At 41.5% G+C, this 25460-nt stretch overlaps 2 protein-coding genes across 4 annotated transcripts in view; one reads left to right on the forward strand and one right to left on the reverse strand.

Moving 5' to 3' along the window:
* Nucleotides 1-3798: 3798 nt before the first annotated feature.
* Nucleotides 3799-10516, forward strand: LOC108447391 (zinc finger C2HC domain-containing protein 1B-like). Its single transcript, XM_017737196.1, has 5 exons — nucleotides 3799-4059; nucleotides 7845-7963; nucleotides 8689-8794; nucleotides 9763-9841; nucleotides 10417-10516. Exons 1-5 carry the CDS (start codon nucleotides 3954-3956, stop codon nucleotides 10514-10516), a joined length of 510 nt encoding a protein of 169 aa, XP_017592685.1. The 5' UTR covers nucleotides 3799-3953.
* Nucleotides 10517-12286: 1770 nt separating this feature from the next.
* PLAGL1 (PLAG1 like zinc finger 1) overlaps nucleotides 12287-25460 on the reverse strand; it is a 29978-nt gene continuing 16804 nt past the window's right edge. For all 3 annotated transcript variants that reach the window (XM_008635991.2, XM_017737267.1, XM_017737268.1), the window contains exons 4-7: nucleotides 23286-23435; nucleotides 19990-20109; nucleotides 17977-18473; nucleotides 12287-17572 (exon numbers count right to left, since the gene is read on the reverse strand). In XM_008635991.2, coding sequence (XP_008634213.1) covers nucleotides 16297-17572; nucleotides 17977-18473; nucleotides 19990-20109; nucleotides 23286-23435 — 2043 coding nt within the window. In that variant the 3' untranslated portion in view covers nucleotides 12287-16296. The remainder of the gene's footprint in view (nucleotides 17573-17976; nucleotides 18474-19989; nucleotides 20110-23285; nucleotides 23436-25460) is intronic.

Below are 25460 nucleotides of genomic sequence, written 5' to 3' on the forward strand. Positions count from 1 at the left end.
GTGCTTATACCTGAAGTTCTTTAAAATAAAAGCAAAAACAAAAGAAAAAGAAACCTTCAGGGGATGAGAACGGAATGAAGAGGTGGGGGAGGCAGAGGAAGACATTTGAAAGGAAGAGTGTAGTCCGGACTAAGGACAGACACAGCTGTTGCTTGGAAACAAAAGAGGAAAGACTTTTAAACAAAGACAATAGGAAAAGAGTCGAAAAGATTACAGAATTGCCTTGTTCCTCTGCACATGTAATGAGTGAAACACTGTAGTAACCTTAACTGTGCTTTAGAGTGTGGTAAAATCCCAAGGAAAATGTAAGAAACAAAAACAAGTCACTCATCTGCTTAGCAAGACAAGGATTTCTTTTGTTTTAACAAGAGCAGGTAAAAAACACGTGAGAAGTCCTTACAGAAGTTAATTCAGTGAAGTACCTCTGTGGATTACAAGTCTCTCTTTTTCCTAAAGTTTTCCTAAAGGCTGTTTTTGTTTAATACAAGTCATGTCCCTGCTCTGGAATAAGACCATGACTGTCTTTGCAGTTAGAAGGGCCTGAAACTACTTTCCATGTAACTTTAACACCTGTTTTTAAAGAAAAGTAATTTAAATGCAAATCTTAACAAATTTGACTCCACAAAGTAGGATCATCTTGGAATGCTGTTTAGCATCTTGCAGAAACATTCCACCTTAATAATGAGGATCGTGTCAATACTTTGCCTGACATTTTCTACCTAAGCCATTACTGGGTATCACTAGCTCCTGCTGCCATCCAAACAGAATAAATCGGGGTCGGTGCAGGTCACCTGCCCTGGATTTAGGCAGTGATGAACTTCAGTATTGTTCCACCATCTTCTCAGCCAACTGTGATGTCATTGTGAAAGCACATACCTGAGCAGTCATGTGGAAAACAGAATGCTGCCTGTCATAGCAAAGGAGAGCTTGTGCTTTGTTGGAACAGGATAAATTAGGAGGGAGTTCTGCAGAACAGAATTCTGGCATGCAACTGGAGAGCTGGATTTGATTTGGATAATCCTTGAGTCCTTTCCAGTTCAGGATATTTGGTAATTCTATGGAGATGTCCCTTTCTGACAATGAAGTACTGTTCCAACAAGAACCCTATCCAAGTACTGACTCTGCCACTATCATGACATCCTGTGCTGTGTAACTGAGACTCTTGCATGCTTTGCATTTTGCACATCTGCCTGCAGTCAAGGTCTGGCTCCTTCTACAACCCGTGGAAAACACTTTGCATAAGATGTTGTGGTAAAAAAACCCCTTCTTTTTAATGGGAATGTCAATGCATTTAGCTGAAATGGGTGATGAGCCCTGGGGAAGGAGGGGGTGACTGCTAGTAGAAAAGTGGGTTGGACACATTTAAAACAGCAAATTAACTAGTAACTGCTTTCATTAGTGAACTTGATTAGAGAATTGATCATGCACAGACACACTGTGAATTCATCTTCAGTCTTGCACTATCTTAATTTACCTGCTTGTCCAAAACCATGTTTACTATACACTGAATTTAAAATAATGTATTTTCTCTCCGTGAGGCATAAATTACTAACTTGCAGCTTCCTTTTTTGTTCCAGGGGTTTAGGCTGAATTTGTTATTTCTGTCTTCTTGGAAAAAATAGGCTAGTAAACCATCTGATAAGTAGTCCCTTTGACAGCATAATGTGGGCACCAGCCTCTGTTCCAAAGCCTGCTGAAGTGAATGAAAAGATTCCCCTTGACCTCCCTGATCCCTGGATTATAAACTGAATGAGTGTCTGCAGAGTTTTCCTGGCACAACCCAACCACAGGGTTTTTCTGCAAGGGGTGGGGCCCTGCACATACCCCTCTGCTCCTCAGTTTGTGTCACTGATCCTGTGTCTCTGTGGTAGATCAGATTAGCTCTGCAACAGTGCTAAAAACTGATTAGGCAAGGATAAAAACAAACAAAACAAATACACTGGAATCTGAGTGACTGTAAGAACCAAGACAAAGTGCAATTACTTTGCGTTCTGTGTTTGGTATCTCAAGGTACATGAAGAGCACAATGGTTTTATCAAGCAAAATAGTTTGAAAAGAGAGATCCATGTTATGAGAGAGAGGAGAAGTTTTGTGTCACTGTGACTAGCGTGAGATACAAGTCCTACAGTGGCTCCCCGTGCCCTGATGAGTCAGGGCTGGTATACTCCTTGATGAGCAAGGTATCTGCTGCTCTTCTGGTACTGCAGAGGAGTATTCCTCTCAAGTTTGCTGTTAAAAATGTCTAGAAACAGAAGGTAAGGTCCTGAACTATATGAGAAGAAGGTTCAAAGGGAAATGAGAACTTAGAAATGTGTTTTAATAGAATGAGATGGGTTTTAGCCCAGCTGAGCTGTAACCAAAATGCCTTGCTTAGGCTTCTGCTTCATTCCTATGGAAAGAGAGTGGACAGCATAGAGAAATTTGTAAGACTATCAAGAGCATAATGGAGAACTAGAAGGGGGGAGAAGGCAAAATAAGATAGGAACAGGGTTTCTAATTTACCAGCTGTGGATGGACTCATGAGATTCACAGTGCAGGAGAGAGGCTTTAGTTTGGTCCTTCCTTCCATGGTGTTCCTCACAAAGGGCTTTGCCTTTCCTACTGCAGAAGAGTGAGAGTGATGCTAAAATTTGAGATGCTTCTGTACCTTACAACTTCCTTTGTCGTGAGGCATGGCCCTTCCACAAATTTGGCGCTGGATATCGTATCTATCTAAAATTTCCCTGTGCTTCCAGCTGCAGGTGCTATCCCTAGTTTTCCTTCTGTGTTGACAGGTTACGGGTGCTGGTGAGCAGCTGCTCCTATTCAGCCTGGGCTGTGGCTGTTTTCAGTGGTGGTGGGATCAACAGCACTGCTGTTCATCAGGGGAGACCCCACTCTGGAATACATCTAAATTCAGAGAACTAACAATGAAAATATTGGCCCCTTGAGCAGGACCAGACTGTTCTCCCTCTTAACTGAGAAAGAAAGAAAACCAGGTGTGTGTGAGGGGGAGTCCAACGGGACCCCATCTGTTCTTCTCTGTATGTCATTATTTGGACTGGCCTCCAGCATATCCCTGAGCAGAACAAACTGGAAATGACTTCTATTTCATATTTGTGTTGAACCACAGCTGGACTTGGACAGCTTTTTAAAGCTTTGATGAAGTCCTTCAGGAGTTAAACTGAACCCAAAATAAATAGTACTGCAGCTCCCTGCTCCTTGTGAAAAACGAGGTTCACTCTCCTGTGAGAATTTAAAAGTTTAATAAAAAGACAATAAGAGACTCATAAAATAAAGCAAAAGAGGTAATGGCTGGGTACCTTGGCACTCTGCCAAGAGCACACCTGATGCTCGGGGATAGTCCTTTTTATACCATTTTTACTGTCTGTTCTCTATGCATATTCAAACCTTTCCAGGAGCTGTTCTGCATGGCCCCTCCTTGATTCCGCCTTTTTAGAGCATGCGTATTCGTCTGCCTTGCGGTTTTATTTATTTTGATTCTTGGGCTTGGGCTCACTCGGTGAGAGTTGATAGTAGAGTGGGCCTCTTAATTCTCCAGACAGTCAGGGCTGATAGCAGCTTTAGCCTCTTTGCTCCCCAGGCAGAGTGGTGATAGCGGCCCTGGCCCCCCCTGTTCTCCGGGCAGAGTAGCCTTTGGGCCCCTTTGTCCTCTGGACAAAGTGTTGATTAGCAGCTTTTCGGGCCTCAACCTCTACTCGCTTGGAGGTTATCTTACTTGCTCACACTTGCTAATATTCTTGCTAAAAAGAAAGAAAACTACATCCACACAGCAAAAGCATTTCTAACATTATATGATATCTACCTTAATACTTGCGAGAAGCCAATATTACGATATGTGTTTATAACATCCTGAATATAAGTAACTTTAGAGCCTGGGTAAGAAAGCATGATTAACAAAGCATCACTTCAACTCATAAACAACTGTTTTTCTTTGGGTCCCAGCCGATTCAATGTGCCAAGAAAGCCTTCAACAGAAAGTGCAAGCCCTTCAGCATCTTGAAACAGAGACTTTAGGCAAGAGAAACCACCTCCGTGAAGAAGCAGCCCCTGCAAAAGGTACAGTTAAAACAGAAACGTGTGTGTTATCTCCATACAAAGTCTTTCATCCAGTAATACTATTGTTTCCTCCAAGGACAAAACCTGGATGTTGTAGATGAGTCTCACATATGTGCTTGACTGGGTGCCAAATTCTTTCCTCCCCCTCCCTATGCTGCTAGTGTTTGGGAATATTTCTCCGTTGAGAAGCCGAATCAGTAGATGTCATGCCTGCCTGGGGCACATAAGTGTCTCTGCTCTTCAAGTAAATGTTCAAATATGTATTTTAAAGACAATGTGAATCTCTAACAGATTTCTCTTCACCTAAATCTGAAAGAGAGCATGATTCAAGACAGTTGGTGCATGAATGCCCAAGGTTGAACCTGAGAGCTGCCCTTCCACAGATGAAGTTGCAGAGATTCATTGCCATTTTGTTGAAGGGTTTAAAAAAGTATTTGATCTGAACTTATTTACAGAGATGGAGGAAAAGATGCTTAAGCTCTTACTGGAACAAGTAATTTTGCTGGGGAGGAGGTGAATACACATGGATATGCCATGTATATTATTTTATCCAGAGATGCCAATTCACTACTTATTTGGTCAACTGCTGTTGTAAAATGTCATTTAAAATCAGTTGTAGAAAGAAACAGAAGTGCACAAAGATTTAAAGTAAAAAAGTAAAAAATGTGACAAGAGGAGAAGGGAAGGTGTTGGTCATAGTGTCTTTTCTAATCCTTCCTAAGTGCTCTTAGGTTTGTCATGACCACAGTCTTTTGTTGGAGTGCTGGTTTTTTGTACTTCTTCTGGTCCTCTCAATAGACAGTGAAGGGCTGAATCATCTTTCCTGTGCCTTTCAAAAAAAGCAAATTTCTTCTGTTTGTAATATTTTTTCTTTCCCTCAGAAAAAAAAGAGCCCTTGCTCTAAGATATTTCTGTCTGTTTCAAGAGGGAAGTATTGTTTGTGTCTTCTCTAATTTCCATTGCAGAAACAGCCGGGGAAGGAATCTAACTGGAAGCAGGATTATGATTATTTTCTTAATATTACTCAATCAGCCAAGCAGGTCACAAAAGCTGTGAAGGAGGGCCACCTTCTTCTACCTTCTCCCCCACCAAGCACCAATCCAGATTTGTGGACTACTTTATCTTATTGCTGTTCTTGTACTGATCTTTGGCAAGGCAGTGATACTTTATTAACCACAGATGGGCTTCAGTTTTGCCTGGCATAACAGAATGTGAACATTAATTCCCTCCATACACTCTAATTTTCAGCTCTATTTTTTGGCTTGAATCGAGTAGGAATGCAAAGCAGAGGCAGCGGGGAAGAAGACAAAACTAACCATACATTTCAAACTTATAGGCAGCAAGTTTGGGGTCTGATATTAACATTCAGGAGGAGAATCAGGATAGCTGTACTATCGCTTAACAGAGGGTGAAATACATCCTCTCTCCATTCAAAACTACTGCAGTGTACTCAGGCTTCCCCACCCCCACGTGGTGGCTCTTCCACCGTCCCCTTCTCTACCCACCTCTGCAGACAGGGAAAGGCATTTAGAAAAAGACAGGTCTGGTTTACTACTTAATACCAGATTCGGCCTCTACACAGAGCTCCCTGTGTTAAAAGTTACAGATCCAAAAAGATGCACATACAGATAATATGCTAGCGTGATTTATAAAACGTGGGAGCAATCTTGAAAAGGGTCTCAATGGAGTCCTGCTGTGTTAGGAAGGCAGAGAGCAGAAGGGAGAAGAGGGGAGCTCTTTGGGCTCGGTTCCAGAGCAGGAGTTCATGACTGATAGCAAAAGCAGCTGCCATGATTCCGGCCTCTCTCCTCTCCTAGAGGACAGCAATGCAACATAAGCAGCAGGACACATCTTCCTTCCTTGATTGGGGTCAAGCTCCCCTATAAATTTCCATTGCTGAGTTCTTTAATGACTCTTATTTCTGGTCTTACTTTACCAACTCTAAGAGCAGACCCTCCCTTTCCTTCCCCCTCTTGGAGGAAACCAAGCATGCAAGAGCAGTGGTAGTTGCGGAGAACGGAATTGGAGAATTGCTTTTTAGGAAGGACAAATTGCTGAGTGGCCTAGTGAGGATGTATATCCTGTACTACAGGACTGGTGAGAAAGTACATGGACTGTGGGAAAGAGAAAGATTCCTTTTCTGTCTCATCCTCCTCCAAACAGAACCCAAAACTCCCCATTCTCCCCTAAAGTTCCAAGTGTCCCTGCCAGACCCCCGAAGCCACGTGTCTGCCCTGCCTTGTCCTCCCCTCCCCTGTGCTTAGAACCATTTTGCCACACTACTGGTCTAGAGCAGGCTTTTGGGTGCTGCTTGGGCCATCTTTTCTGTATTGTTACTGAGAAAAATAATTTGAAAACATGCTGTACCTTTAGTATTAGGATAAGGACACTTTGGCTGCTTTTGTAAAAGGCACTGGACAGGGAGGAAGGGTCTGAGATGGCTGCAATGGCTGAACGTGACGGCATTGACCCTGAACACTGATTGTTCATTGCAATGAGTTGGACTGCACGAGCCGTAACTGTTGCTGAAGAGCTTCTAGCAGAATCAGGACAGTAATACTCCAAAAAAAGATTTTAGAAAGCACGACTACATGTTCTTCACAATGTAGCTTCACACCCAGACACCTGGCTCTTGGATGTGCCTCAGCTGGCAGGGCACAACTGCTTCAGCAGCGTTTTGTTAAATCACAGAATCAATTAGGTCATAAAAAACCTCTGAGATCATTGACTCCAACCTATGACCAAATTTCCTTGTCGCTGCCCACCTGGACAATCACTAGTGCGTAGTAATCAGTGTGCTGAATTAGTCCAGAGAGTCTCCTGGAAATATCCCTTACTCCGGCTCCAGTAAGGCAGCAGACTTCCCTGTGGTATGAGTCTGGTTGACATATAGGACCCTCAGTTCCCCTCAGAAGCAAGGCACACACCACAACCACCCTCATTTTAATACCTGTAGTTGTGATCTGTCTGGTGGACTACACTGATCTGAGAGACCCCCCAGACAGAGCTTCTTCTCTGCTGTCACCTGCCTGACGCTTGAGATCCAAGGCCTCACACCTATTCTGTAAGGGCCTCTGGGAAGGCAAGGGAAGCCAGCAGGGGATTCTTCTCCTTCCCTGAGCAGGGACCTGTTTGTATTTCCCTGCTTTTAGGTCTCCTTCTTCTGCTTGATGGCAAGAGAGGTGGAGATCCTCAGACTCTTGCTGATCTTCCACCTGCTGCATTTCTCTCGGGGATAGAAGGGTGCAACTCCATGAGTCTGCTTCTCTTTTGCACTCTCTGATACTCCTCAGCCTCCCCACCTTCTCCTTAAGCTCTGTCACCAGGCTGAGCAGATCATCCCCCTGTTCACACCGCATGCAGGTGTCTTTCCCATTGTCCTCCGGCACTTAATACCAGGCTCAGACCCTCCCTGCAGCCAGAGACCTGGATATTTGTGTGCTTCTCAATAAGCTCTGCTCAGACTAGTTAATTGTGAGGTTGGGAGTTGGTAGGAATAGGACAAAGATAATAAAATCTGCTTTTATTAATCCCCAGGATTTATTCCTGAAAGCAATTACTGTTTGCTGGGTTAATACCATAAGTATGCATTTTAGCATCCCAAGCATTTTTCTATAGGAAGGTTTTGTAGTTCTGCTTTGTACTTTGGGAGCTGATGGGAATTCATGGACACGTGCTGGTGGGGCCAGGTGTTGAACTGCATCTTGAGTGCTGTAGTAAAGCATGGGAATTCTTCTCCTGTAGTGTATAAACTGTGATACAAGCTGTTCCTTTCTTAGGGTCAGACTATATTCAGCATCCATGCTGCTCACAAATGTTTAATGAGGCTCCACCACAGAGGAACATGGAGTTTTGTGAAGAACAAGCTGTCTGCCACGCTGCAAACTCCACCAGACAGGCTTTGGTAAGCAAACACAGTCACACCTGTCTTGTCCTGGAAGCAGATTTGCTGAACTGTAGTTCATCGTGAGTAAAGACCTGTATTAACGTAAGACTTGAAATTCCAGGGAAGTTGATAAACTCTTGTAACAAGACACATGCTGAATATTGTCTGGGAGTTGCCCATAACTAGAGCCCTTTTTCTGATAAAAAAAGTGACAGAATATGACAGTACAAAAAACTGGGGACAAGAACTTCTTCAGACTCTTCTGCAGTTATATTCCAGGGTAACAGCTGTAGAGAATCAGAAACCTGGCAGCTTTTGCAGTTCATTGAGAAAGCTCTTCCTGTTCTTTAGGGCTGCCTGCTGTTGGAAGGTTTGCTATTCCCTGGTCACTAGACATAAGGCCAAAGGGCTGAGCCCCTTGGGGGAATCAGAAAAGTGGACCTAATTATCAGTCTCTTGAAGTGGGATCTTGTTTTGTTACAGAAAAGAGAATAATGTAAACAGTTCTTTAGGAGAGTACTGGTTTGGGGGGGGATTTTGTTTTAGAGTTTTTTTAAGATGTTGAAAAATCTTCTTATTCTTTCACCTATTTTGAGCAGGAAAAATGTCTTGCAAGTGGGAGAGGGTGGACCTTTTGCCTGTTCCTTCCTGGCACCGCTTGAACAGCAATTTGCAGAGTTTTCACTAGGGTCTATAAGCTCCTTTCTAGAGATGAGTGATGATTGTGCATCTTTTTTTACTAGGACAAGCAACCATTGACTGAGAGAAAAACTCCATCATTAACAACTGCTGTGTTATCACTTCTGGAGAGAGTACAAAAAGGTGCCAACACAGACAAACATAAGGCAGGTAAGGACTTCATTTAGTCATGTTTATGTTTTTCTTATAACAAATCCTGAGGTATTTCAAGTGGGGGAGGCATTTTTAAAGCAGATCCTAGACTTTGGAATCCAGTTTTCTGACAGAATAATGTAGAATTATAAAGTTTGACCTTTTTTTGTTGGGTTTTTTTGGGGGGGTTTCTTTTGGGTTTTGGTTTGGAGGTTTTTTGGTGGGTTTTTGTTTGTTTGTTTGTTTGGATTTTGGGAGGTTGTTGTGTTTTGTTTGTTTGGTGTGTGTGTGGTTTTGGGTTGGTTTTTTTTGCATGTCCTGACATGAAATCCTAAACTCATTTCCATATGACACTTGTTATAAAAGAGAAAGGACAAAAAATTTCCAAGTGGATGTTGTTGATAGTGAATGGCTTCCCTGGTCATTATCTTGATCCGTTGTGTGGACTGTATGCACAGAGGTTTTTATTTGGGTCCTCAGGGGGGACCCAAATGCATTTTCAGTTAGAGGTCCTCAAGCAGAAGTATCTATATAGACCTAAAATATACAGTCTGGTTTTGAGGTTCTTTTTGCCCATAAAGAACTCCAAACCTTTAATCTTCAATTTTAAGATTTATTCCATCCTTTTTACCTTAAATCCATTTAGATGAGGTACGAAGCTTTGTGTGTTGTTTGTTCCAAATGCCCTTGTTGATCCAGCCTTAAAATTAACACCATCGTTTCCCTAAAACAATTCCCTCTAAGCAGGATACCACATAATATGTTTTCTAGAACCCATTGCTACTGGTAATCATGACCTGTATCAGTCTACGTTTAGAAGATGTTTTTTAAAGTTATTTTAAAGGTTACTTGTAGTATAACCTGTGAATGATAATGCATACTGCCACTTGTATCAGTATCTTTGATCCCTGCGTTCCTGAGGTTTATGAATTTATGCAGGTTATCATGTTTTCTGGCAAGTAAAGTTTTTAAATAATGATCTGCAGAGATCACATCAGAAATACTGAAGAAAACAGGAAAATCTTTGGGTGTATCTACTGGGAAAAATTCTTCAGGAAAATCTGGGTAAGAAACTATTATTATTTTTTTATTTCAACATTATAATGTAAAAAGACCTTGTTTGCTTTTGTCATATACAATATTCTGTCACAGTGTTTGCAGTATGAGCTCCTTTGTGTTAATTGAAGCAATCAATTTCACCGAAAACTTTGCAGAGCTCCTCAGGCCCCCAGTATAGGCTGCTGAGAATACTAATTTTGGTGTTAAGTGTTCTTTGATTTGGAACAGTCCTATCCCAAGTAGTCAGTGTCTGTGCTCTGCTGTGACAGACATCTTGAGAGGATTTGCTACTCGACAGTGCACACCTCTCCAGCAAACCTTGTGCACTTACAATGTGCTTCCATTGTCCGAGTGTGGAAGATGCCAGCATTCATTTCAGTGATGACTATGTCAGGATAACAGTGTGGTGGTTCTTCCTTCTCCTCAATGTTTCATTTCCCATACCATGACGTTTGGTGCTTCCGCTCCTCAGACCACGCAGTCAGTGGGGTTCCCATCTCTGGACATGGCAAGCCATGTCAGAGCAGCAAGGAGCCCTTCCAGCCCCTGTTTAAGGTGGTTGTGGTGCTGTTGCTCAACAGGATGGCTCAGAGGGCCAGCATCTTGCACCCTGGTGAAATGTATACAACTGTAGAATGTGAGTTCCTAGGACAAAATGTGGTCAAGAATGATTCCCTGTAGCTGGCAAGGTATTTCAAGCCTGGGAGAGAAGCTTGTGAGAGTACTTGGAGCAGTGGATGGAAAGGAATTGCACAAAACAGTCAGTTGCAGAGACTCACATTCAAAGTTGTTGCAGGGTTCTTCTGTGTGCAGTTTGACTGTCCTTGGTTGCTGCTGGTCAGTGGCTGGGTCCTTCAGCTGTGGGGAAGACTGCAATGGGCATGGGAGTGTTCAGTCCACAGCACCATTATCAGCTCTACCCACCTCTGTGACCTTGCCAGCTACAGGAAAAACTGCTGTCAGTACCTAGTGGTCTCATCTGGTGTTCTCCACTCCCTGGATTACCTGGGACAATGTTAACAGCACAGTAACTCCTGTGGTTATCATGCAGGGTCTTGCAGACCACCAACAGGCATTTATTGATGCCATCACCATTCTTAAGGTTTAGCCACTGAATTCTGAAACTTGGGGCTTGACACCTCCTTTCCCTAGGGACACTGGCAAGTCCAGGTATCACTGGGATTGTAGTTGCAGCCATTTGCAGAGGCTTGGGACAGCCATTGCCCCTAGCAGGTCCCCAAGACAGACACCCACACTCGCATCTAAAATAGAGGACAGTGGAACTGTGGAAAGGACTGGCCTGGGTGAGCTTGCAGGTGCTCAGCATTGGCAACTGCTGCTGCATGTTCTGTAAAACTTGAGCTTTGCCAGGTGCTTTACAGAGCACTTTGGGCAGGTGAGAGATCAGTTTCAGTGCTACCCAAGAGCATTTTTCAGCTGAAAAAGCAGATGTGAGAAACTGGCTTTGAGTGGTGCAAACAAATGGTCTCATCCTTAATGTGCCTGGGAATGGTTTCCAGGATGAGCTGCTCCATCACCTCCCCACGAATACAGGTTTAATCTTCTTAGACAAAATAGAGTCAAATATAAAAGCTCCTTCTATAATAAGAAATAGCAAGTATATGGCTTGTTGCTGCTTTTAGACCACAAACGGACAACAGAAGATAAGAGCGGCTGGTCGGCAAGGATGTGTTCAAGCTTTCTTCTGACACATTATGGAAGATCTTAAGCAACACAGTTTTCCAGCACCACTTCCACCTGAAGTGCTACAGCTACCAATAAAATAAGCAAACTGAAATTCATTGGCTTGGGTTTGGTTGGGGTTTTTTCTCTCTACACTACAAATCTTATTATTCTGTCCTTTTAAAAGTTGTGAGATTATTTGTATCTGTTGCCAAGGTTTAATTAAATGATTGCCTGCAGGGGATGGACATTACCAGCAGTTCATTCAATGGTTTTAACAAAATGTAGGAAGATCCAGTACCATGGCATTTTCTTTTTCTTCCTCCTGATGCTTTGAAATATTGACCAAGACAAGTGAACATTGTGGAATTTCATGTGAATATTTAATAGAATCTTTGAGTAAACAATGCATGATAGTGATTGATACGTGATAAACAGGCATGTGTGCTGTGCATCTTCTTCAAAGCACTTTGAGTTCAGACTAAAATCAAATCTCATTCTTGCATTAAACACTTTAACTGCTTTTAGAAATTGACAAGAAGACAGAAATGTTGTGGAGGTATATCCCTTCTTATTTTTTTGGTCACTTGATCTACTGTCAGTCTTGGATCACCTTGCATAAACTTTCAGTGATGCAACATGTTGAGGCTTTTTAGCCCAATAAGTTTTATTTAGGCTTTCACTTAAAATCCGTTAGGAATTTTCTTACCTATTAAATGCTCATGAAGTAAATGAAGATGAGAAATAGTTCGACACAGCAGTAATAAATACCATATTTTAAAGAGTTTAATTAAACTACTCAGACCCTAGCTAATAGTGATTAGATGGATACAGAAAAGATGACACTGAAGCAACTGTAACTCCTAGAGCCCAATATATTAAAGCAGTGCTGCTCAGCCTTTCTTTGAATCCAGGAAGAAGAGGGAAAACACCCCAAACCCACATACTGTGCAATATTACCACAGTTGCTTTCTTTAACAACTAAATAAATGAATCCTCAAATTTAGAGCAAGTGTTACTGTATTTGTTGTTGCGTGTGTGTCCCCATTATTTTCTGTGTATAGAATGTAGGATTTCACGGCTTAGTTTCCAAAACTATACAAAAAATATAAGGGCAGGAAAGGTGTACTAAAGAACAGCATTTTAAAAATTCCACTAGAAAGGAACCTATCATTAATATAGGGAATGTACCATCCCAGTTCAGACTGGCTATGAAAAGCCCTCTGAAATTAACAGCAACCCATTGATTAAGAAAATGAAAAGTTCCAACAGGAAAAGTTGGTAAATAAAACTGAAGGAAAAAGAAATGAGCTTGGTTTCTGATAGAGGATGGGAACTTAGCAATATAACTATTTGTGTTTACATAGAGGATGCAGTCTTTTGTTCCATGTAGTATAATTTTAGCTTCTTGACATTATTTCAGCAGGTTTACATGTCTTTTTTTTTCCTTCTTTCATAGAAAGAATACATTTTTTAATGAGACCAAAAGTTTACCAGATTTTGTTCTTTTACAGTATCATTTGATTATATTAATTCTGTTGTTTATTTGCCACATACTGCTCTGCTTCTACAGGTTTTCAAGCAGAGTTCAATTAAAAGAGTATTTTTATCTCTATTTGAATGTGAGGTAAAATATCCTAACATCTCCCAGATCTTTCTCTCCCATCTCTTAGCTGCTGTGCCATGGCCTATCCTACCTTCTCCATGGCAGTTACATCCACTTCTCACATTTGGAGGAGGAATGGACTGTGCCAGAGAGGGAAGACTGGTCAGTGCTTGGGCTGCTACCTTCCTCCACTGTACCCCCACTGGATGCGGGGCTGCCTCCCCACACTGGTGCTGTCACAGCCCTGCATGAGCCAAAGGCAGTGCCACCAGAGAGATGTCAGTTACGGATGGCCTCTGAGAAATGCTCACAGAGGCCTCCCTAACAAACATGATCAGAAAGTCCAGTCCCACTTCCACTATTAGATGGCACAGGAGTACCTCATGTCTCTTGAGTTGCAAGAATTTTAAAACAAAACTTTTTTTGAAAACATAACTTGTTGAAATAACCTGCCTTTCTTTGTCAGGGGACATCATCAGCTTCTGCTACATTTATGATGTCAAGAATCTGGAAAAAGAAAATAAGATGGGCTGATGGGTTTAAGCAGTATTGCACACTTAAGGTTTGCTTCTGTGCTTTACTTGCAGACACCACCACTGTGTGCTTTTTAAGCACTTTAAAATGCATCAAAAGTGATTATTTTTTTATTTGAATAAGACTTTGTCTTTAACCTGTAGTTACATATGCATTGCTGAGAAATGCTTGTCATCTTTCCATATTTCAGAAGAGGCTGAGATCAGGCAGCAGCACCTCTCTTGGCAGCCCAGAGCTCAGGCACCCTGCTCCAAGGACTGAAAGAGCAGCTGAAAGAACGTGCTCAGTGTTTGCATAATGTTTGCTTCCTAACATCACATTTCAATTCAAGGACAAGTATTTCAGTAATTACTGACACCTCTTATAAAACCACAAACCAAAATGACAAAATGCGTATGAACAGGCAGTGCTACAAATTTTTTTTTGTAGCAAAGGTTTTTTTTTTGTTGTAGTTTAGTTTTTTGGGTTTTCTTACAAGTACATAAGCTTGGATGAAGCCAAGTGAATATAATTTGTGCAAACAAGGGGAAAAATACAGTTAAGTGAATATACACACACACCCCTTTCCAAGTCCAGACAAAAATACAAGCCTAGCTGTAGAACGTGCATATAACATTGTTTGCAACCTTTTCCCTATTCTGGAACTTGTAATTTAAATAACTGCTTACTGGACATGACTGTGCAGTACCTGTTCTTTCTCCTGCTGTTGTCATTACAGGAATGATCTTAAAATTCCTTTTGGTTTGTCTTACGCCAAAAATTTTCATAATAAAAAATACCCCTCAGCACTGTATCTGCAGAGCATATTCTCTCATGAACTGCAGTAAGACAACCCTTCCTTAATCCAAGTATCAATCAACTTGTAAGAATATTCAAAGACATTACACAACTACAATGATCCATAGCTCAATAACAGCAAAACAGCAATAATTTAAAAATTATTTTTTATTTGAAGCTCTCTGGAAATATTCCTGTGATTAATGAGGGAGAAGAGAACATGCTTGCTTCATGTTATACTTGTAATGATCATTGGGTACTATGAACTCTCTTTGGATTTAATGGAAGAGTAGTTCTAGGGGTTTGAGAATTTACTCAGATTCAGAAGCTCCGTGTCTGTTTTAGCTGCAACAGAATCTATTAGTAACTGCAACATTCCCTAAAACCACGATTATTTTTTTATACCTATGGATTAGGCAACAAAGTAAATTGTGAAGAGTTTGTTTATTTAACCATATCATCTACTGGAAAAAATTATTTTGGCAATTTCTGCTCATTCATGCATCAGGTGATGGGACTGTCCCACCAACACACTGTCCACTGGAACTGTTCATAGACAATTCACCCCAGGAAACAAATGGAAGTGTCCATGGTTCTAGTCTGCAAGAAACAAAGGCTGGAGCCCCAATGTTTCTGAGCAGAACACCCATGAGTAAAATGGCCTCAACCATTATCACACCCACTAATTTCAGTCGACACTTGTAAGGCAGCTTCAGAACCTGGTTTTGAGCAGGGCCCAGTGTCAGCTCACCATTACAGCCCCTCGGTGCATGGACCTGCCCCTGGCTCCACACACAGCTTGGGCACAGGCTCCCCTGGGCCAGGGTTGGCTTTCTGTGAAAGCCCACATTTTCAGATGGTTACAGTGATCATTTCCCAGACTAAACGAAGGCCATTTTTATCAACAAAAGGTGAATAAAGGCCCCTTAGGTAGAATGCATTATTTTTTATTAACTGTCAAATTAATCAAGCTGTTGACTCAATGGGATAAGATAAGCTTAAATTTAAGCAAATGCTCAAGTGCTTTACAAGAGACAAAGTGAGAGAGAGAGCAGTGTCTGATGTCTTGACGGATTCAGCTTGAAATGAAAATTAATGTTCTGTTCTAACCTTTGAGACAATTCACTTCCCATTCCAAGGACTGCATGTATCCAAGACAGCAGTTCTTAACAGTCGTTCAGAAGTGGTAGCTATTTCCAGCCCTAGGAAAAAGGCAGGAGAGGCACACAGCTGAACTGCCCACCAGAAAATAAAATCTAGTTTAACATAATCATAATAGTGATGATCTTCATTTGAATAAAGCGAAACAGGGACATAATATTTACTCTTGGAATTATTCTGATTTAAATTAAGGATTCATAAAGTTCATTAATTAAGTGCTTAACGGAAATCTATCTGATGTTGATAAATCATTTGTTACATTTGCCATGTGTACAATTTTGCTGTGATTTATTTAAATTGATTTCTTTGTGATTTCCCCCCTCTTCCCATTCACCCCAACCGTATTACTCTTATTGCAGCAGCCAGAGTTTTATTGTGCCTGTTATGATACTTTGCTGTCATTGAAGATAGTTATTCAGTTGTTTGCATGAAAAGCAAGAAACAAAAATATAGAGGGAGCTGAGGGAAGTATGTTAGCGCTACTGTTGTCATATGCTAAAAAACTAATAGTATGAAAAATAGAGCTTCTTGTTTATTAACATCCTGAATTTAACTACCATGTTCATAATGTGCTTTGAAAACATCTGGGGCAGTTTTTCTTCAAAACAACACAAAACCAAAACCACCCCAGTCCTAACAGATTTAAGTAAGAAGCACAGTCTTTAAAAAAAAAAGGGAAAAGACCCACACAGGGTGATGGTTACTTGAAGGCATGGTGAAAGTGAGGCAATGTTACAGAATTTGTAGTGGATGGAAAGGAGCGAGGAAGATGATGCAGCTGGTTTATGGCCATCCCACCAGTTGCTAGCTGAAGACCTTGCTGTTGGCCGAGGCCATTCAGCCTGTGTGATGGTTCTTCTGAGCCAAACGCCATTGTGATGTCCCCAGTAGTGTTCTGGCTGTCACCTGGTGGGAGCTGCCAGAAACCCATCACATGAGTGAGATCCATGAAAGGCAGGCTTGCAGTTTCAGCTGCTGCCTCTGTCTCTTTGTGCACTGGGTACTTGTTAGTATCCCCTACAGGCCCTGAGGAAGCTTCTTCCATACTGATTTTGTGGAGAGACTGAGGTTCTGGTAATGGCAGGTCCTCGAGAAGATGCACATTGTAACCTTTAACATCCACTTTTATCGGTAGATTCTTGAGGGATCCTGCTGCAAATGAGGTAGAACTAAGGTCATATTTGTTAGGCTGATGAAGGTGCAGGTTGGTAGGGACAGCTGCTGAACATGGTGTGGGAGGGACAGCTGGGAGACTGTCTGCACAGCCCATCCTTTGCAAGTGAGGAGAAGACTCCAGAGGAAGAGCAGTTTGTAAGCTTGGCTGGGAATGAACATGTGAACAGTTGTAATCCTCTGTTTCTGAACTATTCACAATTCCATTCTGCACAGGGACCCTTTCAGGAAGAGGGGACAGCATGCTGGCATCTTCCTTCAGTCTGTATGAAAAGAGCTGGTCAAGGAGACCCACTGAGTCACCATTCTGCAACCTGCTCTTCAGCAGTTCTTGTGGATGGGTCTTCCTAGTATGGCGTGTCAAGTGGTCCTTCCGCCCAAACCTTTGGGCACAGAACTGGCACAGGAAGTCTTTGCAGCCGGTGTGTACCACCATGTGACGTCGCACGTCTTTACGGGTATAGAAGTGACGCTCGCAGTGGTCACACTTATGTTTCTTTTCCTTCATGTTGCCAGTTGGTTTCCCTGCATGACTTTTGAGGTGTTCCAACAGAACCTCGGTACCTCCAAACTCTTGGGCACACACCCTACAGGTTAGGTCCCCGCTGGTGGCAGCATGAAGAGCCAAGTGTCTCTTATAGCCTAGCTTGGTGTTGTACTTCTTGCCACACTCTTCACACTTGAAGGCCATCTTGTTAGGGTCATGAGTCTGAAGGTGATTCTTTAGGTGGTCTTTCCTATGAAAGGTCTTTTCACAGTAGCCACACTGGTGAGATTTCTGTGGAGAATGAGTGGCCGAATGCCTAAGAGAAAAAAACCAAAAACACACACACAAAAGTTACTTGTGTTTATATTTATTCTAGTACCTTTACTCTTGCAGCCTCAAAACTTGAAAACACTGGAACTACTGAAGGAAGGCATTTTCACAGCTTCTCAGGTTATTAGTAAAAGCCTACATTTTTTGGGGGTGAGGAAGCTGTTAATCATAAAGCATAGAGTAGATTAAAACTGCTCAACATCATCTTTTTGAGTAGCCACCATAATCCAGGGAGACTAGTTTTCTCCAATACTAGCAAAACCAGGAATAATAGAAACTGGACCTCAGGGATTAATTGTCACTAGAACACCCCAAAAGAAAAAGAAAAAAGATGTCTTTTCCCCCGCCCCCCCCACACCCAGCAGAAAAGGAATGCCTTCAGAGCTGTACCTGAGCAGTTTATATTTGGAAATGAAGGCTTTTGTGCATCCGTGCTGGGAACACTTGTAGGGACGCTCCCCTTTGTGCGCATAAGTGTGGACCGTGAGCTTGTCAATGGAATCAAATATCTTCCCACAGAGTCGGCAGGGATAATTATCTGGCTGCTTCACTTCTTTTCCCTTCAGCAGTGAAGACCGACCATTCCTCCATTTAGGTATAAACCTTACAAGAGCATCACAAGTGCTTGCCGAGCTGGCACAGCTGAACTTTGCAGCAGAGGAACAGGAAATGGTCCCAAAGCATTGAGTAATGCTTTTGCCTAATGATGCTCCTCTCAGTTTCCCTTTGAGTTTGTTTTTTGCTTTTACAGGTCCCAATTTATTTGGCGGTCTGAACCTCGTAGGAACGACTCGGTCTTTATGGATGCACTGGTGAGATTCCAGCAGAGCAAAAGTTGCAAAAGTGCTTCCACAGCTGGAGCATATCCAAGGGTCTATGGGCTCTTTCTGCAATGAGAACAGAGACAGGTCTTTCTTACCAGCCATTCTAAGGAAAGGTCATATTCTTCTCACTCATCTTCTCCTGGGCTTTTCCAAGACCCATCTTTGGTGACATTTACTTCCATGTGCTACCACCCAGTTGTTCAACTGGCAATAGATTCTCTCTAAGAGAACAAACTCAAAGGAAAAGTAAGGTTGGCTAAATACTGATTTACATGTCTTTGTTTAGCATTTACTGTAACAGTTCTGAGTCCCTCACCTTTGATCATCTGTGCTTACTGAATTTCAAAGTCTCTACATTTGTTGCATTTATGAAATTACTCATAAAAGCAGTTGTAAGTTGTACTTTATCTCTGGACTGACATCGTTTATCTGCTATTTCAGCCACACAAAAATGGGATGAGTTTCTGCACAGAAATGTGGTTTAGCCATACAGATTTCCTTGTGCCTTGCGCCAGCTCTATGCTTTACCACACAGCAATGGCCAATGGCTGCAGGAGAGACCTCCTCACTTAGTTTGACATTTGGCATTAGACTATCATTAACTGGATAGGAAACACCTTAGGTTTGGGGATGTCAAGCCTATCCTGACTTAAAAGCTTTTTTTTTTTTTTTTTTTTGCAAACAGTGTATTATTTGGAAGTATTATTTCCATGGAAATAAGAGCTCTACTGGATTCAGCTGAATTCACTTTAAATACTGATATTATAAACATTCTGATGAAAAACAATTACCAAAAAACTTCAATCACTAATGAAATGTACTTTCAATTAACACATGACCATGTACTTCCTCAACTTCATCTACCTTTTATGTAAGCTTCTCATAAACTGTCCTTCTTTTCCTTTGCTCTTGGGATAGCTTGCTCTGGAGAGCATGGTGAGGCTGTGCCCACTCCATCTTTATTTCCAGACTGAGCTCTCCTCTCTGCTGAGACTCGTGTCTGATGCTGTGGCTCTCCCACACCTTCCTTCTGGGATATACTCTGAAGGCCTCACAAGCCTTCCTGGAGTATGAATTCCTGGTTCATTTGTATTCCCTGTTTCACATTCCTTCTAGATTAAGTATTGATTTTTCACAGCCATGTTTTCAACACTTGAACTTTTCCTATCAGTTTAAGGATTTCTGCTATGATACAGAGGGGAAGCATCTGAATTAGTAGAGAAGGGTTACTGAACAGGACAGACTGAAAACTCTGGCCAATCAGTCAGAGCAAAAGAAGGGGAAATGGTGAAAGAAGTCTGAGGCTGGACAGCTTGGTTATCCACAGATTAGTGCCAGTCTTAAGACTTTCCAAGAAATCAAGTGGTGCCACTTACTTCTGACTACATCCGATGGCTCCATTGGATCACAGACATAGGAGAGGAAGAACAACCTCTCTCTGAGTATCTGTTTGGCTAAAATTGCCGTACTCTATGGCCTACACTTGCATTACTAGAGTTACATGAACAGAGAAAACATGTAAATAAACCATAATTTAATATGTCTAGTGAAGGTTTCAATGCAGACTAGGGGTACTTACTGCTACTGGAGGCAAAGGAGACACATCTGATTCTTCTTTAATGAAGACTGCAGAAGCTTCCATAAATTTGGCGTAATCGGCAGCATACCATACTTTCAATTCTGTGTGGGGTTCAATTGGCTGTGAATGGAAAAAACCAACAACTGTTGACTTGTGTCAATTTTCCTAAACCAAAAAACAAGAAAGATAGGTGGGGTAGGGATGTGCAGTATTTTGTCCTTACCCAAATTGCATTTTTGATTCTCTTCAAATTATTGGTAACTTAGTTTCAAGATTCAAGCACTTTTTGAGCATTACTACCCACTAGGGCTTGACACTTTCTGTTTCTAAAAGCGAAATTGTGTATGCACAGAGATTTGCTGGGGGGGCCCAGTAGCAGGAGGGATGCCTCAATCCTCATGACCTTTGCTCAGCGAGATGTATTTGTCTGTGATATTCAGACATCCAGCACTCTTTACAAGCAATGTCCCATGCACATTACCTGGACACAACACTTAACTACAGGGTACATACAAAGGAAAAACGCATCACGAATGCACAAGAGCTTGGATATCTCCTGGATAGGTCATACTGAGCAGGGGTGCAGAGCTGATCAATACATGGACTGCAAGGCAAATGGGCGCCTTACCATGCATTGGCTCTAATGCGTCAGGCTTGCTATGAGCGTGCTTTATTGTAACACTGCCCTCCTGCCACTGAAGCCTTCCCCCACAGGATTAAAGGAGCTGGTAATCTGCAGTCTCCCATCCAGTCATGCTTGCCCAAATCTCTCCTTGGACTGGGCTATGACCTCTTCTGACAAATACCGTCAGTCAGTACTATAGCAAATAGAAAAAGAGAGGAGTGATTACACTCACTGGCTAAAGAGCTATTAGTTCTTTAAACGCAAAGGAGAAAACTAAACTTTGGGGTCCTGATTTGTAGGACTCCCTAACCCTGTGCACAATTTTCTCCATCTATAATAAAAACCAACATTACTGTATCAGGGGTAGAGCCAAACTGTACATGTAGTTTTATTTTAACTAAGGTAAACTCACGCCACTGAAAGAAAACCAAACTAGCCAGGAAAGAGAGCAGCTGAGTTTTATTCCAGAAAATGTGTACATTTTGAAAACACCTGGCTTAAATATGGTCTGTCCTGAATTTTCCACTCAGTTAAGGACATGAGGCAGAGCCATTAACTAGAAGGCTCATCATGCATTGTGAGACAAACATTTGAGAATGTCTTGGGACCTTCACCTATGACACCTGAGACTGGTACGCACAAAAAACTGCACAGCGTAGCACTGTCATGACTTCCTGCCCAGCATTCCTGGACCAGCAGCCATCTCGTTTATGGGAAGCTGAGATGTGGTCAATGTGACTTTTGAGGGAGAGCAAGTGCATCAGTATGTGAAACAGACAAGTAATTCAAAAGCTTTAATCTCATTAAAACTGACACTAAATACCAGTATGCAAATCCACAAGTTGTCTTTTATTCTGTGCCATCAGTGCACCAATAAGAGAACTGCAGCACCCACATGAAACTCTCCTGGGATCAGACCAACAGCAACCATGGATGATTTTTATTTCCTCACAATTCTATACCTTTTAAAGCACTTATTTCTAGGAATTGCAGCCATTAGGTCAGCAAGTAAGCTAATGGTGGTATTAGTATGTCATTTACATGTGTGCTGTAGTTCCATGTCACTGAAATCCCATTTCTTTGCAATAACAGGGGGAAGAGGAGCCAATCCTACTCCCATCTTAATACACTTCGTCAAAAGTATCTCAAGAAAGTATCTTCTTAATCAGCCCTAAGCCAGCCTCACAGCCTGACCAGCAGGGTGTGCATAAGTGTAGCACAAGGCCATCACTTTCATTGACCATGACAAAATCTGCAGGATGCCACAGTACCCTGAATGATACCGGGACTTCAGAGAAATAAAACCCAAGTAATGCCCTATGACACACAGCACAGAAAAGGTTCCAAGACACATGCCTCGTACTAGGACACTCTGTGTCAGTATACAGGAGACAACTCTCCATTAATGCCAGTGTGCAGAGTTCTGCTGAAGTCAGCAGAGAGTTGGTTGAATAGAATTTAAACTACACTGGAAATTTTAAGTTACCAGTTTATAACAAGTACTTCAAAAGTTCATGATTCCCAAATAAAGTATTAGTAATACTGTCAATTTTACAAACATATCATGCATTTCAAATTAAATTGAAATCTCAAATGATATGGACTGCATGAGAATCTCAAACACAGCCTGTCTCAGAGTAGCACATACTGTTTCAGATTTTGCTTTATTTTCTTAATAATTATTTTAATATTAATCCCAAAACCAGCTATACTCCATACTGTTATAAAAGACTTGTAGGTTATGAAATGTTACTATCTCATCATCAATATACAGTAAATATTTTTCTCACAGTGCAGGTGGAGAAACAAAAATGAAGGAAAAACTGTAAATACTACTATGCCACAGAAATATGTGCCAATCTTGGAAATGAAACTGAAATGCTGTATTTTAGTTCATAGTAACTTCTTTTCACTAATATTCTTTTTTTTTAATGTTGCTCACAATGACACACAAGCATTATGTTCAACAGATAGATCTCAGTTTCCCAAGTGTGCAAAAGAGTTATTTCTGGTTAAAACAAACTCTGCCTAAAAAAGTGGCCAAAACAATAAAAACCAATACTGTATGTTCTAGTTTTGTTTATAAACACAGAGTACCTTGTTCTCTCTCTTCAGACAAAGATGCAGTCCAGAATCTCTAACATAAACTTACCATTTCATGGCAACATTGCAGTATTCTAAGTTTTGCAGTTAAGTCATCGGATTTAATGAGCATGGAAAATTGTACATAAAGATTCACTTAACACCCTGCTCCTGAGCACAGGGTAACATGCTCAGAAAACAATATGTATCCAGAAATGTAATAAAAGAGAGGAATTTGTTTGTTATTTCCAGAATGAAGTACTGTTCAATGTAATAATGCCAATGTCATCATATAGCTACCTGGGATTGAAGAGTGTTCAGTTTAAACACTATCATAGGGAATGTTTTTCTGTTTCCCTCTGCTCAGTTTCTTCACTACCCACAACAGCAAGTACACAACACCTTTTCCCAACAAACCCCATACACTGCTTGCTTTACTATGGATTAAATGACATTAAAGGTGGTCTGTACGTAACGATCCCGTTGGCAGAATGTAATCAATCTTTCATTGTAAAAGAGTTAGTCTTTCAGAACCTTTGCCTATAAATTTCCTTTTGGATGACAGGTGAAGCGATGTAGGTTTAACTACCTTAACTGTTGTGAAGTAGACTTCTCCACAGTGCTGATAAGCCACAAGGGTCTGTTCTTCTTGGTTCCGGGCTAGCCGGACAAACATCATCCAGTTTCCACAGTCCTCATTGGGAGTGTCCAGAAAGTACTTCCCTCCATCTTTCAATACCTGAAACAAAGGGGGAGAACAGGAGAACGAACATGATAAAACCAAGTCCTCTATAGAGGCACATTCGTTTTCTTTAACTTGCAACCACAGCTATCAGTTATCTACCCTGTCTTGGTCATATGTCCCTTGAAATCATGGTTGTTTCGAAATAGATCACTCTTAATGAACACTGAGTGCAAAAGAAAGTGAAGAACAAGTACCTGCTGAGCACCCTGTTACTAAAATAACTGTAGGCCTTTGTATGTATTTCCAGTTTATATTTCATCATTTTTATGTTATATGAAGATAATATTATAAGAACTAAGTGCAGGCAGGTAGAGAGATAAGCTTTATGCCTTAATCTACTTCCTGAGCACTTGATAATCTCAAGCTTCAGTGCTGCTACATTTTTCATGGAACAATTGTATAACTTGTATTAATAAGTCCAGAGAGGTAACATACAACATAATGGCATTTTAACAGTCTTCTCTTTTTCCCCTTTACAATGCAAAAGTAAATACAAATGAACAATTGTGCCAGAAAGATCTCTTTCTTTTTGCTTTACTTCATTCTTCCCAGATTCCCTTCCAAGAGAATGCCCCTATGAGGCAGAAACTACAGACGTCAAACAAGACAGTTGCTTTTCTGCAATAGTGTCTCGACCATGGAGAAAGCTGCACAACAGATGTCAGCACAGCATGTATTTGTTCTACTAACCATGTAACTGAGCAAGTAACTGCAAAAAAAAAAAAAAAAAAAGTTGCGTTTTCACTGCTTCTGGGAACTATTTTATCTAACTTCATCATGCTTCCGATGAAAGCACCTGCCCGCTGGACAAGTTTGGTCACATACTCATGCTAGGGAGAAGTCAAGGCAGCTCCTGCTGTCATGTAGGAAATCTGGGACTCTAATCTCCTCTTCTGAAGAAACAGTCCATTCATCAGCCAGAGCTGTGCTTATCACTGTATACTTTTAAGCAAACGGTGCTGACTGATAGAGGATAGGGTGTGGTTTACAATGACTTGGTGAAGAGGAAGGAACTGGGTGCTTAGCTCATCTATCCATTGTTAGAGAAGTACATTTTCTGCATTTGTAATAGTGTCTAATATAAAGACTGAAGAAATTTAGTTATAGAGAAGAACAAATGCTTTCTGTTGTCCACATGCCATGAAAATCCCATGATGGACAATGTTATTTTTCTGGCAGATGATTCCCATAACTTCCATGTGCAAATGGCATTTACAGCAACTACTGAAGCTATTACTTTTGCTCTCAAACAAAAGTTCAGAAATATTTCCTCACAACACAGAGTGTTTTCCAGTCGAAAGCTTCTGGAGAAAGCTCAAATGAAGACACAGAGTGTGTCACAGGACAGCTGCTGCTGGTGTCTCTCTATTCAGGGGTGAGAGGGCCTGACATGAAATGCAAACTGTGGGAGAACCGTGACCTGATGGGAAGTCCTGACGGAGGCTGTAGCTTGACCATGGACTCACTGTATGACACAGAGCTCTGCTGAGCCCCGACCCTGACAGCAAAATGCAAAGACCGGGGCCCAGAGGATTGTGATCAACTCTCACTCCCAAGGAACTCCTGCGGGAAAGGATGTGCATGTAGCTTTGTCTAAGCTGGGCTAGTCCTGAGAAGTCGTGATTTTTTCTGGATAAAGTACAAATAACAGTGTCATGGTCCGGGTGAGACGGTCAGTACCTACGTGTGCAGCAACAGAAGGTACCAGCCCTAAATAAAAATCTGATTAAATAAACTGAGCTAGTGCACTGTGTGTCAAAGTCTATATATAAATTAACAATTATTACTCATTAATAACAATAGCAATTAATAATAATTAAGAAGCGTTTCCCTATCCCTGCACTGTTTCTCCTTACTAAGCCGGTGCCTTAGTGCATATTTCTGTCACTCTTGCTAACTCAGTGAACAAATTCTTTTGTGTTATCTGGGAAGAAAGTTCAGTAGCCATGCTCTGTGAAAAGTTTATCAAGAGCCATTAGACTGATAGGCCTAACACCCTGGAAATGGTAAAACTAGAAA

This window comes from Corvus brachyrhynchos, unplaced genomic scaffold (assembly GCF_000691975.1).
Source record: "Corvus brachyrhynchos isolate BGI_N302 unplaced genomic scaffold, ASM69197v1 scaffold6, whole genome shotgun sequence".
Lineage (NCBI taxonomy): Eukaryota > Metazoa > Chordata > Aves > Passeriformes > Corvidae > Corvus > Corvus brachyrhynchos.